A 16,995-nucleotide genomic window follows, 5' to 3' on the forward strand; every position below is an offset into this window, starting at 1 on the left:
ATTTGAGGTATTATTTTGATGTCTTAGAAAATTGTATGTTGTGATTAGGTGAATTCTATTTAACTTCAAGGAATATTAATAATTGTTGTTGTACATGTACAATTTAAATGTTATGCGTAAGGTTTTGTAAACAGTAACACTCATTTTACGAAAGAAATGACAGTGCTTAAAAGCGGGAGCAATCCCGCACTAAGCGCTATATAAAAACCTGATGTTTTCTGCTGGGTATTCAGTGACTTCCGTCCACCCTTTAAACTCAGAGGCAAGGCAGTGTGATGGCGCTCAGGGATTTCCGAGAACAGGGCGCTCCTTCAGCTCAGTCTAGTCTTGTGTGGTGGGCAGACTGTGGTTACTGCCCCCGATGCAACCTGTCCAGTTCTGTGTTAAGGACTAGAGAATACTTGGTATCAAGTGGAACACTGAGAATGCCCAATGACAGTAAGAATAAAGCAAGAGTTCTTACATGACAGATCAGCACGACACAGGATGACATTTACAAAATGTCACTCCAAGTAAAAAAGGATGTCACACTGTACATCTCCCCTTTCTCGGTTGTGTATTACTTATTATTTCATGGATCATATGTAACTGGTTGCTTCTGATGAAAAAGGTTTGAAAAAAACAATGTCTTCCACTGCTGCGCTTTGGGACTGACGCATTGCACCAAAAATGTAAATGCTTGGAAGTGTCCCATGTACATTTTGACATGTTATTTAATGGAGTGCAGGTGACCTTAAACAGGGAACATCATACATCTAAAGGTTCTTGGAAAGTGTTGCTGGATACTTAATTCTGAAGAACCCACAAGTTCTCTATTGTGCCTGTTAAGAGCATGGACAGTGCAATTGGTTATGGTTGAGAATAAAGACAATTCGAATTGTAGCAACAAGACAACAATCTGTGAGCACAAGGACCTAAGCAATCAGTAAACTCGCAGCCATGCACCTCATCTCCCCAGCCCTCTACCTCATCTCCCAAGCCCTCTTTGCTGAAACAGAGGGGTCTGCAACCACTGGTTCTCAATATGTTTTGGAAAACTCAGCTCCCATAAGCCCTGTCCATCATAGTCAATGGTGAAGGATCATTGGCGTCTCAGTGCTGACCTCTGGAGCGCCGCTGGTTGCAAAGCACTACACATGTTCATCTCTGAATTGAGGTAGAACATTGAATGAACAAGTCCCTGTATCGATAGTGCTGCAAACTGATTGGGCCACATTTCAAGGGAGTGGGTGAAAAAACACTGTCATGAAATGTGCAGCTTGTACAGAACCTTGCTTGGAAACGTTGTTAATTATATGTTGTACTTATATTCCAGGGTATTTCTTGCTTTGTGTGACGATCCAAAGGACCGAGGCATAATTGTGGCACAAGGAGGTGGAAAGGTAATAGAAACACACTTATATGGGACTTTGTGGATGGATAATGTATGCAGGTCTTACATATAGCCGGAGAAGAAGCGAAAAAGCTCACGAATAACAGCAATTAGCGAACAAAACAAGGAGACAGACCCTTAAATATCAACCTCATTGTTGAGGAATAGTCACATTTGGACTCATAGATAACTGCTTCACCCCTCTTGGGACTAAGGTCCATGTATTGCTCCCGCCTGCTTATTCTTATGAAAGTGTGTTTGTGGATCCCAGTTTACTGGTAGCAGTGCACTTCTCCAGTTGGGTGGTTAGACGTAGGTGTGGATGTCAGTCGTCTCCCCGGCTACAGACCACTCCTCCACTTTGCTTTGTAGAATTTGGTCTAGTTCAACGCTGGAGTCTGGTTGCTACACTTTCACTGTTTGGGCAATTGACGATGCCCCTAGTGACTACTTCAGACACAGAGCAGCAGTGGGTGACTATCGAGTACTGGGACCATCTGCCCTGGGAGCCTGCTTAATTACACACGGGTTCATAACAATATTACTGACAAGGGAGCACTACTTTGTCTACAAGAGCATACTATATCATTTAAAGGAAATGATCTAAGAACCTGCAACCCCCTACTTTTCTGAGACAGGAAAATTGGACTATAATTCCTCAGGGCACGCCCTTGCTTTTCCACCGGATTTACAACCTCGGGCCACCCTCTTAAGGTGCAATGAATGCATTGTTATTCATAAAGGGTGGCATCCAGATTCTTCGTTACTTGGACGGGACATGAATACAAGGTGCATAACTTAGGTCTGCACATGGATTGGGAAAAAAAGACTAAAGTTTAACCCGAGCAAGACAAAGGTTTTGCGGTGTGGTGTGAATAGACACCAGGCCGAGAAAGGTGTACCACCACATGGTTTTACAAGAGTAGTTCTGCCATTACAGACCCACCAGAAGCTGACCTCACCCTTCTGGCAGCGTTGAACTTCAGAAGAGAGATCGGGCGGCAGAAGGTTCCCTGTATAGGCTACTTGTTTGTGAAATGCTCTCCACCTTGGACTTTGCATGGTTTAGGACCACCTCTTACTACCCCTCTCTTTTCTCTGTAGCTCTTTTGTTTCCACAGCTTTACGTTGCTCTCTCTCCACCATCTGCTAGCGCCATTAAGCCTCCTGTGAAGCGTGAGAGCACTCAGACAAACTGCGCATGCATACATGCATAGACAAACATCAGTCAATCTTCACCTGTAATTTCAAGTACACAGTCGATGTATCCTTCTAGCTCATTGGGCACCACATCATTGTTTTCGTGGAGTAGGGCGAAGAGATATAAGAAGAACATTACACTTACTGGTGCTAAACTTGATACAAGCCCTGGGCATCCATCATTGCACAACCCTGCTGAATAACTTGGTTATAGAGGGGGGCAACGAGGTTATACGAGTCTTCTTAAAATTGTCAGCCCCAAAAACAATTGTATCCCAAGATATAAATCAAATGCTTCAGGTTCCTCATTGATTGGTCACTAACGTTCAGCGTGTATTTTACCTTGTTGCAGGCCCTGATCCCATTGGCTCTGGAGGGCACTGATGTCGGGAAAGTAAAAGCCAGTCATGCTTTAGCCAAAATTGCTGCTGTTTCAAATCCAGATATGGCGTTCCCTGGTGAGAGGGTAAGTAAAATGTTGCATTGGAATGTCAGGAAATTACATATTTGGCAGTGCACTTCCCTGGAGCTGACCAGTGCCTCCAGGAATTGAGGGAACCGCCATCATCACATTATATAGCGTGCAATAAAGGATATGTCTTTCTGTGTGACATTGTGCAGCCCCCAGAAGAGCTGACTCATTTCACGGGCATGACTAAAGTTGAAGCAATTGACATGCACTCTTCAGGAATGTCTATGCACTTGATGCAGAGAGGGTGGAGGCTCTTTAGCAGGAGGTCCTCAGGGACGTTCAGAGTGCAAGTGGTGATTCAAACACATACGCACCACAAAAGTCGCAGTAAGTTAATAGGCTAAAAGTCGCAGCTGAGACCAGAAGACAAACAGACTGCTGGTGAAGTATGGACAAGTTCTCTGTTAACCCAATCTATACAAGCAGGAAAACAGACATGCACTTTACCTGCCTAAAGAGAGGCAGCAGACGTGCATTAGAACTCACAGCCTACAATGTGGTAACAAAGGATATATATACGTGGATATTGCCCCAACACAAGAAACAAGCGACTAAGGGAGAATGTCTTGGGGGGGAAACCTAGCACAAGTCTAGTTCCTAAATCATAGACAATAGCCAATAACTGACCTGAGTTCTCATTTATCGCCTGTCATTCTTTTGTGCCATATACAACAACATCCACTTAAATGATGAGCCAATAGGTAGAAGCGGATTAAGGATCACTGTCCTGAACTAGGCTTGGTCCCCTGAACACTCTTCTGTAGTGCCTATATTTCCCGTCTTGATGGCAATTATGTCACTCTATGGTCTTTTAGTGATGCAGTGAGCAGGGGAGACCTACGCTTTCTCACAAGCAGAGGACACACATTAAATCAAAATCCCAACAAGTCTCTAAAAACCTAAAATAAATGCCTCAAAGCTGGCTGTGCTTGAGTGACTACAAAGCGGAATATCTACCAACATGATCTGACACGGGAACTGTCACAACTCTGCATTAATACCATCAACTACACAAACACGCGCACATATGCAACCATGTGCGCGCGCGTGCACACACACACACACCACACACACACACACACCCACACACACACACACACACACACACATTTTATGAAATTTCAGCACAAATCCCTAGGAATCATTTTTAAAATATGCCTCCCCTTCGGCCGCAAATCATTACAATCAGAAGGATATGCTGATTACTCAACAAGATATAACATGAGTTAACAACTATTTGATCCAAGACAACTTCATCACTGTCACTCAGACCTACAAGCCTCTGTTGCCCCACTGCAAATCATTGTACAGGCGAAAAAAGAAAACTGACCTGCAGTATTCACAGCTCAAACTCCAGGTGAATTCAGTGTCCAACCCACAACAATCTTCAAACCACCATAATTAAACCTCCAGAACAGCTCTTTATCCTGGTGGCAAGCTCCATCCTACAGAGCAACCTCCTCCAATATCCTATAACTGCCATTATTGTATATGAAGAAACTATGCAGCTGGCCTGGCATCAAACATTTGAAACAACCTTCCTGAAAGCATTCATTTAATGGAATACATCCTTCAGATCCTCTAGAAAACAAACTAAGGAACAAGTTACTTACCAGTAACTCTTGTTCTCCAGGATGGGTCTTGCATGGATTCATATGCTCATGAATATTCCCCATCGTCAGGCTGGGAACCCTCTGTAAAAAGAAATAAGTATAGCTTTAAACTTAAACTGCTCGACTCCTCTGTAGCCTATCAGGGTCCTTTGGGTCATAATGGCCCTAGCCAATAACACTCGTCCTCCTATGCGCCACCCCTGGCGGCCATCTTCAGATTTTGTAGCACACGTTAAGTGACAGTATGAACCAAAAAGATCCACAGAGGGGAAGGAGTGAGGGTTTGCATGTGAATCCATGCACAACTCATGCTAGAGAACAAGAGTTACAGGTGAGTAACTTGTTCCTTCTCCAGTATTGGGTCTTGCATGGATTCACATGCTCATGAATATGATTATAGCGCAGTACACACAACCACGGGAGTTGGCAAGGCTCACTGAAGAAATACACTTACCACTGGAACAGCCTCACGTCAAACAAACATCTTGCGTAGCACCGCTTGGCCAACCCGAGACTTCTCCCTGGAATCCCTGTGGACACAGTAGAATTTCGTGAAAGTGTAGGTAGACCTCCACATAGCAGCCCTGCAGATGTCGAGCAGGGCAACAATAGAGAGAAACGCTGTTATTGCTGCAATGGCTCTGGTGGAGTGGGCTCTTGGCCAGCCTTGAAGCGATCTGATGGTCAGACGATGACAATTCATGATAGTCGGGGAGCCACCTGGATGAAGAAGCCTTAGACAGGGCCTTCCTGTGTGCCACAGGTCCAAAATTTACAGAAAGGTGGAGACGTTTTTTTTTAAAGTCCTTAGTGCATGCCACATAGAATTTGAGGGCACAAGCAACATCCAACGAATGCAATGCCCTTTAATCAGTCGTAGAAGGGTTTGTGAAGAACACTGGCAGAACCAAAGGCTTGTTGAGGTGAAAGACCGATGGAAACTTTGGCATGAAAGTGGGATGAGTCTGCAGCACGACCTTAGTAGTGCAGAAGGACAAATATGGCTGCTTGCAGGAGAGCACTTGAATCTCCCGGACCTGCCTGGCCGATGTGATCACCACTAGGAAAGCGGTCTTCTACGATAGAAACTTTAAAGGGACAAGATGCATTGGTTCAAACAGAGGGCCCATTAGTTAGACAGGACCACGTTCAATTCCCAAGCCAGGGCAGGAGCCTTCACTAGTGGAAAAGTCCTGAAAAGATGCTTGAGGAACTCCTTCACGTGCCTGTGCGACCACAGGGAGAGCTTGCCAGGAGCTTGTGTGTACCGGGATATGGCAGCCGGTTGGACCTTGATGGAGACACGACCCAGACCAGCCTTAGTCAGCGAGAACAGATACAGCAGGAGCCGCAGAGCCGTTATCTACACCATGAAGCACTTCCATTTGTGCCTTCAGCAAGACAATGTAGAGGGAGCTCTGATCCTGGCCAGGATCTTTTGCATTCCAGCGGCAGGGAATATTGCCCAGATTCTAGGCTGCAGGAGCCAGGCCGTGAGGCTCAGAGATGCTGGGTTGTGGTGTCGGATTGGTCTGTTTTCTCTGGAGAGGTCAGGAAGTAGAGGCAGCTGATTGGCTGGGAACCACTGACAGATGGAGAAGGTTGGATTACCAGATCTGCCTCAGCAATGCCAGTACGATGAGGATCATCCTACAACGGCAACGTCTGAGTGTTTTGATCACAGGTAACAGGAGTGGAATCGGAGGAAAGGCGTACAAGAAGAGCCTGACACTGGAAATGAGATGGAATCCCCTAGATGCCTCGGCTATCTTCTGGCAAACTTCCAGCACTTGGAGTTGGCAGCTGTTGCAAAAGAGGTCAATCTGGAGAAGACCCCACTTGCTGAAGAGATGAGACAGACACTTGCGCTTGTTGGAGCTACCACTTGTGACAGGACCACAGCTCCCTGCTGAGCGAGTCTACAATGGCATTCTTGATGCCTGCCAGGTGAAAGGGGATGAAGAACATGTCTTGAAGAATGGCCCAGCGCCACAGGCACTGGTTTCAGGGAGAGAGCAGGGGAGCGCTTCCCAGTTTCCGGATGTAAAACATGGTGGTGGTGTTGTCCGTGAAGATCTGCACCACCTTTCCCTGTAGCTGGGGTTGGAACGACTTGAGTGCTCAGAAGCCCGCCCGTAGCTCCAGGATGTTTATGTGAAAGTCCTTCTCCTCCAGGATCCCTAGCCCTCTGCCATGGGTTTGCTCTGTGAGAGCCCCCCCCCCAACCCTCCATAGAGGCATCGGTAGTGACTGTAGCATGGTACGGAGGGATATGTAAAGTAGCTCCTTGAGTCAGATGTGGCCGAACCGACCACCATTGAAGAGATTAAGGGTGATCTTGTCTGTGCACGTGCCTGTGACCTGCTGCCACCTGGCGTCTAGGAATTCCTGGTGGGGCTGCATCTGGAGCCAGCAAAAGGGAACCAGATGGATGCAGGAGAAAATCATGCCCAACAGGGATTTGATGGACCGGACTGTTCTGTTGGACCCTGTCGACAGCCGCTGAACGTTCCCAAGGATGGCTTTCACCCTCTCCTCTGGGGGATCACCAGACCCAAGATCACGTTGAACCGGGCACCCAGGAGCAATGCATTCTGAGATGGCACCATGCAGGACTTTGCTGTGTGCTGAGTTGTCATTGCGTGGGCATGGGACTGGAGGAGCCAATCGTCCAGGTAAGGGTAGAGGTGGATTCTCTTGTGGTGTAGATGCACTGCTACTGGGGCCAAGTATTTGATGAATACCCTGTGAGATGACTTCAGGCCAAAGGGAAGGGCCCTGAATTGGTAATGCCGCCCCGGAACAACAAAACACAGGAGCTTCCAGTGTTTGCGATGAATGGGGATGTAGAAGTATGCCTCCTCCCGGTTGAGAGTTGCCGGAAAATCCCCTTCCTCTATCTGGTCAAGCATGTGCTGCAACAGCTGCTATGTGACCGTCCTGAACATTTCAGACTTTTGGTACTTGTTTAGGTGAAGTAAGTCTAGAACCGGTCAACACCCGCCTGACCACTTCCTTACCAGAAAGTATCTTGAGTGCACTCCGGATGAAGAAATGTCCATCACCCATTTGTCCATGGTGATCTTTCTCCACTGATATACAAAGTTTGATAGTTGGCCTCCCATTGGGGTGCCAAAGTAGGGGCGCGGGTACACGGCCGGTTTAGGCCTGCTTGGGTGTCTGTCTCCTGAATGGTGGATGACGACAACGTTGGCCTCCACTGCCGTTGACCTGGGAGCGCCCCTATAGGCTTCCTGGGTGATGGAGCGGGAGGGCTGATGATAGGGGGTAGTGTACCCCTTGGAGGATGTGGAGACTATGCCCCTTGGGGAATGAAAGTATGACCTTCTCCTTTGCAGGGTCCCCACAGAGCACCCCATCTCTGTGTCAGGTTTAAAGGCCTGAGAGTGTCATCCACTGCCTTTTCAAACAGTTTGTGCCCGTCAAACAGCATGTCCACAACCTTGGTCTGCACGTCTGTGCAAAAATGTGTGGCCATCAGCCAACCCTGGTGCTGGGTCACCCTCTGGCAGAACCCTGAGTCTGCTATGTCGAGCGCGACCGTAATGGTGTGGTCTTAAGCCACCTCTCCTTCCTGGAATAGGGTCATCAGGGAGGAAGTCCAGGATGGTCCTGAGCTTGTCCCACAGCTCCCTGTCGTATCGAGACAGAATGGCAAGGGCGTTGGCAGCCTTGATGGTGGAGGCTGCTGTGGTAATGATGCACTTGCCAGCTGCTTCTTGCCTTCCTGGTCAGGAGACACCATGGATAATGATGAGGGGTTCGATGATCATTTCCTGGTGGTGACTGACACCACAGAGTCTGGAGTATGCTGAGACCTGAGACTCCTGAGGGCCCAATCCGGAACCCAGTACTTCTCTAGCCTGTCACGCTTTGCTGGTGTGATATCTGGTGTCTTCATGCTTGCCAATCCAGCTTCCCAAATGTCATCCGACAACGGGACCGACACAGCGGTCTTCCTTGAGGACTCTTTTCATTGAAAAAGGAAGCTTTCCTTCTTCTTCACCTCTGGCACCAGATTGAAGAGCTCGGCCGCCTTCGAGTTGATGGAATGGAAGGAGCCAATTTCATCTGGAGGTGAAGCACTGGCGGGCTTGTCAACATCTGGCAGTTCCCCATCAGAGGGAACATAATCATCATACCCATCCATGTGAGTTGGGGTGGTGTAGGTGTCAGTGCCTGTGTCTGTGCGATCTGGCTCCTCTTCAATGGGGGGCAAGACCCAAAGCACAGGTGCCCTAAGTTGGCTAATGCCTACGTAGCCTGGGAGGACTTCTGGTTGAACCAGTTACAGGAGCAGAAGGCAGCCGCTGTTGAATCTCTGCCACTAAAGTATGCAGGGTGGTCAGGAGCTCCAGTGACATATCCCTTGGTTCAAGAGAGGGTGCAAATGGTGCAACAGGATCCGGGCTCAAACCTCTTGGAGGGTGAAATGGCTGGTAGGACTCATGGGACAGTGCTCCCTCTTGAGGCATGGGTCCATGGCTCCTTCTAGATCTGAGTAGCAGTCTTTTGGAAGATGTTCCTCAGAGCTGGTGCATACATGCAGAGATTTCCTTGGAGATCCCGCGGGAGCTAGAGGAGCCACCTTGGTGGGCCCGGGCAGGAAATCTGCATTTGGAAGCAAGTCTCTCACTCTACCCAATTCCATTGGGAGGAGGCTACGATGGGAATCTGCATAACAGGAAGAGGCACTGCCGCCGACAAGGTCATGGTCGGGACCGTTGACGGAGGTCTCTGAGGCAAAGTGACCATAGGGGCAGTCATTGTTGTATAGGTTGTGGCGATGGTCGCTGACTAACTTTTCGTCGTCAATGCAAGTGATGGTTTTTCTGACCTTGTTGATCTGGTCATTGACAAGGTCGTTGACGAGGAGCTCGTTGATGATGCGATCATCGATGGGGCAGTGGTCTTGGTTGTTGACAAAGAGGCCATCAACAAAGTGGTGATCCTGGTGGATGCAGTTGTCATTGATGGGGTCCGCTTCGCCAACTGCAACGAAGACGGTGGAGCCACTAACGGGCCTCCAGAGGGTCAGCTCTGCTCAGAGTGGAGCACTTAGATGCTAAGCGCACTTCTTGGATCAAGACAGCACAACGTTTCTGATATGATGACTTCAGGTTGCTTTAGGTATGTTTTTGATGTCGTTTTAAGTATTTCTGCAGCAAACGCCCAGCATATCCGCCCATCTCAAGCTCTCACCCTCAACTACTTTTCTCAGAACCCTGAGCCTGCTTGCACATACACATTCCATCCCAGGGTTCCATATTCTTAAGAGACTTTACAACATATTTCCTTTCCTTCTTTCAACACATCCTCTTTTACGCAACTGCAACTTGATTCATGTTCCACACCTGGCCACCTTTTACTCTCACTGCACCATCTAACACTCTCTCCACTTCTACAGGCATTGAATACAATGGGTCACCCTTCTTCCTTACAACTCCTTTCTTGATCCTTACCCAGTCTCCACACTGCACCACCACTTTCCTTCCTCATCTCTTTTCATTCTCCTTTACAAGCCATTCATATTTCCTCCTGTCCAACTTCCCTCTCAAAACCTCCATCACACACTCCGTTTCTCTCGCCCTTCCCAACCAGGGAGGGACAACTCTGGTATTGGCTTTCTGCCCTCTCATCATCTCAAACTGACTAATACCAGTAACTCTACAAGGAGACATCTGCAAAGCATATATCCTCTCCTGGACCGCAACCTTCTTGTCTTTACCACCCATTGCCTCCATAATACGCCTATTTGTTCTTTCCACCATGCCATTACATTTGGGGTGGTACAGTGCGGTCTTCTTGTGCTGAATACCACACTTATTCAAATACGCTTGGAAGAAAAAACCTATAAATTGCGTGCCATTATCCATGATGATACTTTTAGGAAAGCCTTCTCTCGCACAAACCTCCTGCACAAAAAATCTGCCACAGCTTCACCGGTAGCCTCTCTCACAACTCTATAATCTATCCATCTGGACAGAGTATAGAGTCAACAAAACCATGACGAACTTACCTCGTCCACCTCCCATTTCAACTGGAACTAGAACACCATGGCTAAGTTTTCCCACATTCCCTTAGGCACCTCTGTCTTCACCAGGGGTTGCCCACCAGCACATTCCCCTTTACCCATCTGTCCACACTCCATGCACTCTGTCAACCTTCTTTCCACATCCTGGTCAAAACCCAGCCACAAATACCCATGTTTTAGAACAGGTTTTGTGTGACACACGCCTAAATGGCCCTCATGAGCCAAATCAATCATCTTATTGTGTCTAGTTTGGGGCACAACCACACGCTCCCAACGACACAGGATTCCACCTTCCAGACTTAATTCCACCTACCAGGCTTAATTCAACATGGACCTCCCAAAAGGCCCTTTTATCCTGTCTCAATCTTGATTTGCCTGGCAATACGGACTCCACATAGCTGTTCCCATGGATCAATGCCTCATCAATGCTCACCGCTTCCAACCACTCCTCTTTCCTCACTATTCCGTCATTCACAAAAAACATGTATGTAATCTCCTCTCTACCTTCTTCCTCTTTTTGACCTCCTAACCTTGATAAGTAATCTGCCAACACATTTTCCCAGCCAGAAATATCTTCCATGGTAAATGTATGACTTTGCATCCCAGTGACCCAATTAGCCACCCAACGAGACACTTTGCTCAAACCTTTAGACTTCAAAATATTCTCACGTGGTTTATGGTCCGTTCTAATTGCAAACTCTGCACCCCACACAAAATAAGCAGTGGCACGCTAATGCCTTTTTCTCCAACACTGGGTATTTTTTCTCCAGCCCTCTCTACACCCTCGATGCAGGAGCTACTATGAGCTACTATCTCCTCACAGCCCTCACCTTAATCTGCGATAGAACAGCACCAATAACATTGTCACTCACATCCACCATAATGACACTTCTCCTCTGTGTGTCAAAACTCTTCACTGCTCTAGCCAAGTCACTTTTTAACAGTTTCCTCATCTCTTTCACTTTGACTGCAAAATCCTGGACACCTTTCTGATAATACTAAACCATCTACAAAAAGGAGCAGAGTTCTGCCTTGGATTTAGGTATCCCCACCTTCTTTATCGCATCCACCATCTCACTATGTGTTTTTATGCCTGACCATGAGAACTCATGCCCCAGGTACTCCACTTTCTCATTTCCAAACACACATTTCTCTTCTCTGAATGTGATGCCTCTTCTCTCCAAGATATCAAGAATTGACTCAAGAATAGCCTAATGTTCTCTTTAATTTTTACCACATATAAACACATCATCCTGAAAGCAAAAGGCTCCATCCATTCCCTTAAACAACTTCTCCATCATCTTCTGGAATACAGAAGATGCCGATACGAGGACAAATGGCATCCTCCTAAACTCAAAAATCTCTTAATGCATTATGAAAGCAGTACATTTCCTGCTCTCCTCCTCCAACTCTATTTGATGATAGGCCAACACCATGTCTAGCTTGAGAAAACATTTCCACCACCTATCAAAGCAAGCATTTAATTCATATGAAGCAATGGGTGTCTTTCCACAGCAATGCACTTATTCACGTCTCGTAAATCAATACACAATCGAAGTTCTCCTGATGACTTCTTCACCACCACCAATGGTGAAATCCACTGCATGCCACCAGCTCTCTCAATCACACCCAATTAATGCAATTTCTCTAGCTCTTTCTTCACACCCTCTCTCAGGGCCAAAGAAACTGTCCGTAACTTGGCTGCCACTGGTGGGCATCCTTTCTTCAAAATAATCTTGTGCTTCATATCCTTCATTCTTCCCACTCCCTCTTTGAACACACCCCTATATATCAGGCATACAGACCAATGCATTTGCATGACTTGCTACATCGCATTAGGGTCCAATTTTATACCCAACTTCTTTTGCTCACACCACCACAACAGGGTTGCACCATTTCTTTGTCACATATACCTTCCCTTCGGCAGATCTACCCTTGAAGTCAAACAATGCATTAAAATATCCCAACAATTCAATTTTGTCCAGATTGTACCCACTCAGGCTTACGTTATAAACTACTTAAATCATCAGCCACATTTCGTTTGTATACATCTCTTGACATGAGAGAAATCTTTGCACCAGAATCAGCCATCATCAACACTGCCTTCCCATTACTTGCACCATAGCATATGGACTTTCCCATCCATCCTCATTCACACTGTGAATTGCATGCACAGTGATATTCTCAACACGGGAGTCTTCATCTTCTCCTCAGTCACATAAAGAACTTCCTTGTGGAAATTCCTACAATAACTGGCAAAGTTCCCCCTCTTCCTGCATTTGGGGCACTCCGCCTTCTGGATGGGACACACTGGTGATGCGGCAAAGTGTGACCCATTTGCATAGCGAAAGCACAGGCGTTTTTCTCCCTTCAGACTTTTTGCCTGCAGGCCCTTACTTTTGCCAGTTCCTTTTTCCTTCTCCTTTTGCACCTTTTTCTTCTACTTACTCTCAGAGACCTTCAGCACGTCTGTTTTGACTTCCTTGTTTTCGGTTGGACCAGTTTTGCACCACAAGCCAAGAAAGGATCCACCCTTTGGGCAATTTCCAATACTTCATCAAGACTTGGCTCATCTTTAAGACAAAACTCCTCCCTGATACGGTTATTGCTACAATGGATCATAAATTGATACTGAATATGTTAATCAAGGGAGTTACCAAACATACAAGTCAAAGCCAAGTGACGCAGAGCTGTGTCATACTCTTTTACAGTCTCGCCATCTTCCTGGACACGCACTCCAAAATTATAACGCTTGAGGATTGTACTTCTTTTGGGATTAAAATAAGCATCTAATTTGCAAAGAGCCACCTCCAGCTCATTTTGTGGCATCACTACTGCTCACAGCATCTAATTCAGGAACGTCAAAGATGCGCTGTCCTTCATATCCTAAACAGTGCATAAGTAATGACATTTTCCTGACATTAGAAAAAGAATGTCCATATGTAGCACCAATGTAGTGGAGGAAACCCTTCTTCAATTGGCTACATTTCATCTTTACAGGACCTGGAGAAGCCATACAAATTGCAGGGCCAGAAACTCCTGGCATAGCCATGGTGACACAGTCTAGAATAAAACAATTTCTCATGTGATGCAATACAATTTTGCCATCCACGTCACTGAGATGAGTAATAGCACTTCAGGAGTGATGCAGGGCACTAAAACACTGTGCCGAACAAGGCACGATGCAAGACACACCTAGGGCCTCATCAGTGCAATGATGCGTCGTGGAAAGACAGCATCATGCGCTTGCTCGACAGTTCGAGGACAGCCGGGCAGCACCCTGGCACGAGCGCTGCACCCTTTTAATGTTCCTTGAAATGTCCAAAGGGGACAGATTTTCCCAAGGATAGCCTGCAAACTGGACAGCAAATCACTGAATCCTAAAGCTGTACTCTGGATAGCGAACGCACACAGCAGTGGCAAACTGACGGTTACACGTCCCCTTCCCGCACCAGCAGGACACTCTGCAAAGCAGATGCAGAGGCCAGGGACCGCCGCAGGCAATCTCTTCTTCAAAAACAGACCTCACCATGAAGTCCCTCGCAGAGGGCACGCCACGGAAGACACAGCACTGACCAGGGACAAAGCTGAATAGGCTGGGGATTGCTGAAGCTCATCACCAATGATATGAAGACATCAGGACGGTTTAGGTATGTTTGTGTTGTTGTTTTATTAAGTATTTTTACAGCAAACCCCCAGCATATCCTCCCATCTAAAGCTCCCACTCTCAACTACCTTTCTCAGAACCCTGAGCCTGCTTTGCCCATACACATTCCATCCCAGGGTTCCATATTCTTAAGAGACTTCACAACAGGTTCCTCCTTCTTTAAAAGATGTTGAGCATTCTGACTAAATTCAATTACCAAGAGAGAACAAACAAGGGCGTAGGTGAAAAGGAATGAGCAAACCCTTTCAGAAAGTACATGACATTAGGCTTGCAAAATAGAAAACTTACTCAGGGGTTCTCTTGAAAATGAATATAGCAGTTAAATAGTACCAAACAGCACCATCATTTATGCTATTCTCAGACAATAATAGTGAAAACTCAAAAACAACAGCCTAGCAGTAACTGAAAACCTTTTACATCTATGTGTATAAATTAGTGAAATGCCCACAGGCCGATAATATAACATCCAGGCCTTTTCAAAATGTTCCTAGTCTTGGTGTTCCATCTTTACAGGACAAGGGGTTTCAAATGAACAGGAGGTAAGGCATACACAAGTTTGAAATGCCAGAACACACCTCACATATGCCCTGGATATGCTCTGAGGGCATATTCCCTCAAACAGTAGAGGGTTATTTGTTGCTCTGGATAGAGGCAAACTGATTGAATTGAGGGTAAAACCCATGGTACAAAGATTTTCTGTGCCACCTCCTGAGCCACCTCTCATTCATCACGTTGCTGGCTATAAAAAATATATTTTAGTAGGCCAAGGACGATACTGTTCGAATACTCCAAGTGTGACAAAACACTACTTGGAATCTTCCTGGAAAAGTCAGATGGGGGAATAGCCTCTTTAATAACTTGAAATTGTAAAAACCTTTCTTAACAAGGCTGGCCACGTAGTGGTCCATATTTACTTCCCCATCGAAAAGCCAGTCAATTAAATGGCCAGAGAGTTGCAGTCTATAGGTGTATGTGTTCTCTAACAATAGAATGACTGCCTTTATTTTCAGGTAGTTCTCACACATTTAATGGTGTATCTCTGTTAAGCATAGCAGAAATCTGCATTTGCTGCTGAATCCATCAAAGAGCATGGAGTTTTGAGGTTGGGGATAGGCTGTAGATCGTTAGCTTAGTGAAACACATTTATCTTGAAAGGTTAAATCAGAGCAGTCAGTGAAGTGCTATGAATATTATGAAGACATTAATGAAGACAGGGCAGAGCCCTTCGGGATCCCGCAATTTAGAGAAACCTTCAAACACTTGCAAGGATGGATATGAACCACTTGTGTCTATCAGACTCTAAAGTCTTAGCCCAGTAAAGAACTGCCCCTTTCCCTCCCAAATTATTAAGTTGGCAAAGGAAAATTGAGTGGCTAATAGCATGAAAGGTTACAGATAGGTCCCAAAGAATCAGGGCCCTGACACCGCCTACATCAACCTCCCATCTTAGATCATCCAAGATAGTGGTGATAATACTGTCCCGTGCAGGGGACAAAAGCCACTTGTGCATGAGTTAATAGTTCCAAAGAGTCAACAAATTGTTGTAGTTGTTTACCTACTATATTCTCGACATTAGAAAAATATTTCTACCATAGATAGAGAGCAGGGTTGTGCAAAGTCCAACTGAAGGTGATGGGGAGTATCTGCTTGGCATCTTGTGTAACTCAGAATGTCTGTAAACATGTGGATGGTGCTGGAAGCATCAAGAGCAAGTTGAAGAAAGTCAGGCCACCTTTTGCATGAGCATGTGTATGATATTTGAAGGGCATGAAAATAAATCAGGAACATTCATCACTGTGAATATGCCCAGCCCACTAGCATCCTGAATACCCAGAGCCAAGTCCTTTGTGTCAGCATATGATCATAATTACCCATGGTAAAATGAAATAATGATAATTCATCGCAAGAACCGTCAAGGGGTGGGCATGCTCTGCCTCTGCATCACCCACTCAAACCGAGCTAAAGACGGCCGCCCTGAGATGATCACCCTCAGTGATATGTCTCCAGTACTTTGTGCCAGAAGTGGTTCCAGGTAGCTGTGTGAGGTTTGGAGCCAGGAATGCAGTCAGTTCATGTCCAAGAGGAACCGCAAAAGGAGCTAATGCACCAGCCTTAGCTTCTGATGCCTGGGCGAGGAACCGATTGGGACATCAGTGGTAACAGCACAGATACAGGTCCCAGAGGAATATTGTGCTGGGTTCCAGGCCTCACAGCCTCACTATCTAGTAAAGGAGCCGTACAGGCATACATAGAAGCAAATGTGGGTGTCTCCTAAAAAATTGCAAGCAAGAACGGCCTGAAAGCCTCCAGGTGAGCTTGTGATATCTTAGAAGGAAACAGTACTTTCTGCATCTTGTCTAGGAACGGGAATTGGTTCCTCCTCAGAGCACGCTTGTAGCCTGGTTAAGGGGACCATTCACCTGCCTCCTATCTAGATGAGGATCAGCCCCTAGATCCCTGTATCCCTTGCCTGTCTATTTCTAATTTGTTCCTTTAGTAGGCTCAGTTACCGGGTTGATATCTCGAGATAGTATGATCCGCCAGCATACATAAGTGATCCATGTCAATGATCTAAACACATTGCTAGATCCACTTTTAAATCACAAAGTGTTCAGT

The 16,995-nt window shown here is 46.3% G+C and overlaps 1 protein-coding gene across 1 annotated transcript in view; it reads left to right on the forward strand.

The window, feature by feature from the left end:
• The window catches only part of UNC45B (unc-45 myosin chaperone B), a 157,364-nt gene that overhangs the window by 114,981 nt on the left and 25,388 nt on the right, over positions 1-16,995 (forward strand). The window contains exons 15-16 of the mRNA XM_069614899.1: positions 1,316-1,382; positions 2,925-3,038. Coding sequence (XP_069471000.1) covers positions 1,316-1,382; positions 2,925-3,038 — 181 coding nt within the window. The remainder of the gene's footprint in view (positions 1-1,315; positions 1,383-2,924; positions 3,039-16,995) is intronic.

The sequence above is a fragment of the Ambystoma mexicanum genome, chromosome 9 (assembly GCF_040938575.1).
Source record: "Ambystoma mexicanum isolate Mex_15411 chromosome 9, UKY_AmexF1_1, whole genome shotgun sequence".
NCBI lineage: Eukaryota > Metazoa > Chordata > Amphibia > Caudata > Ambystomatidae > Ambystoma > Ambystoma mexicanum.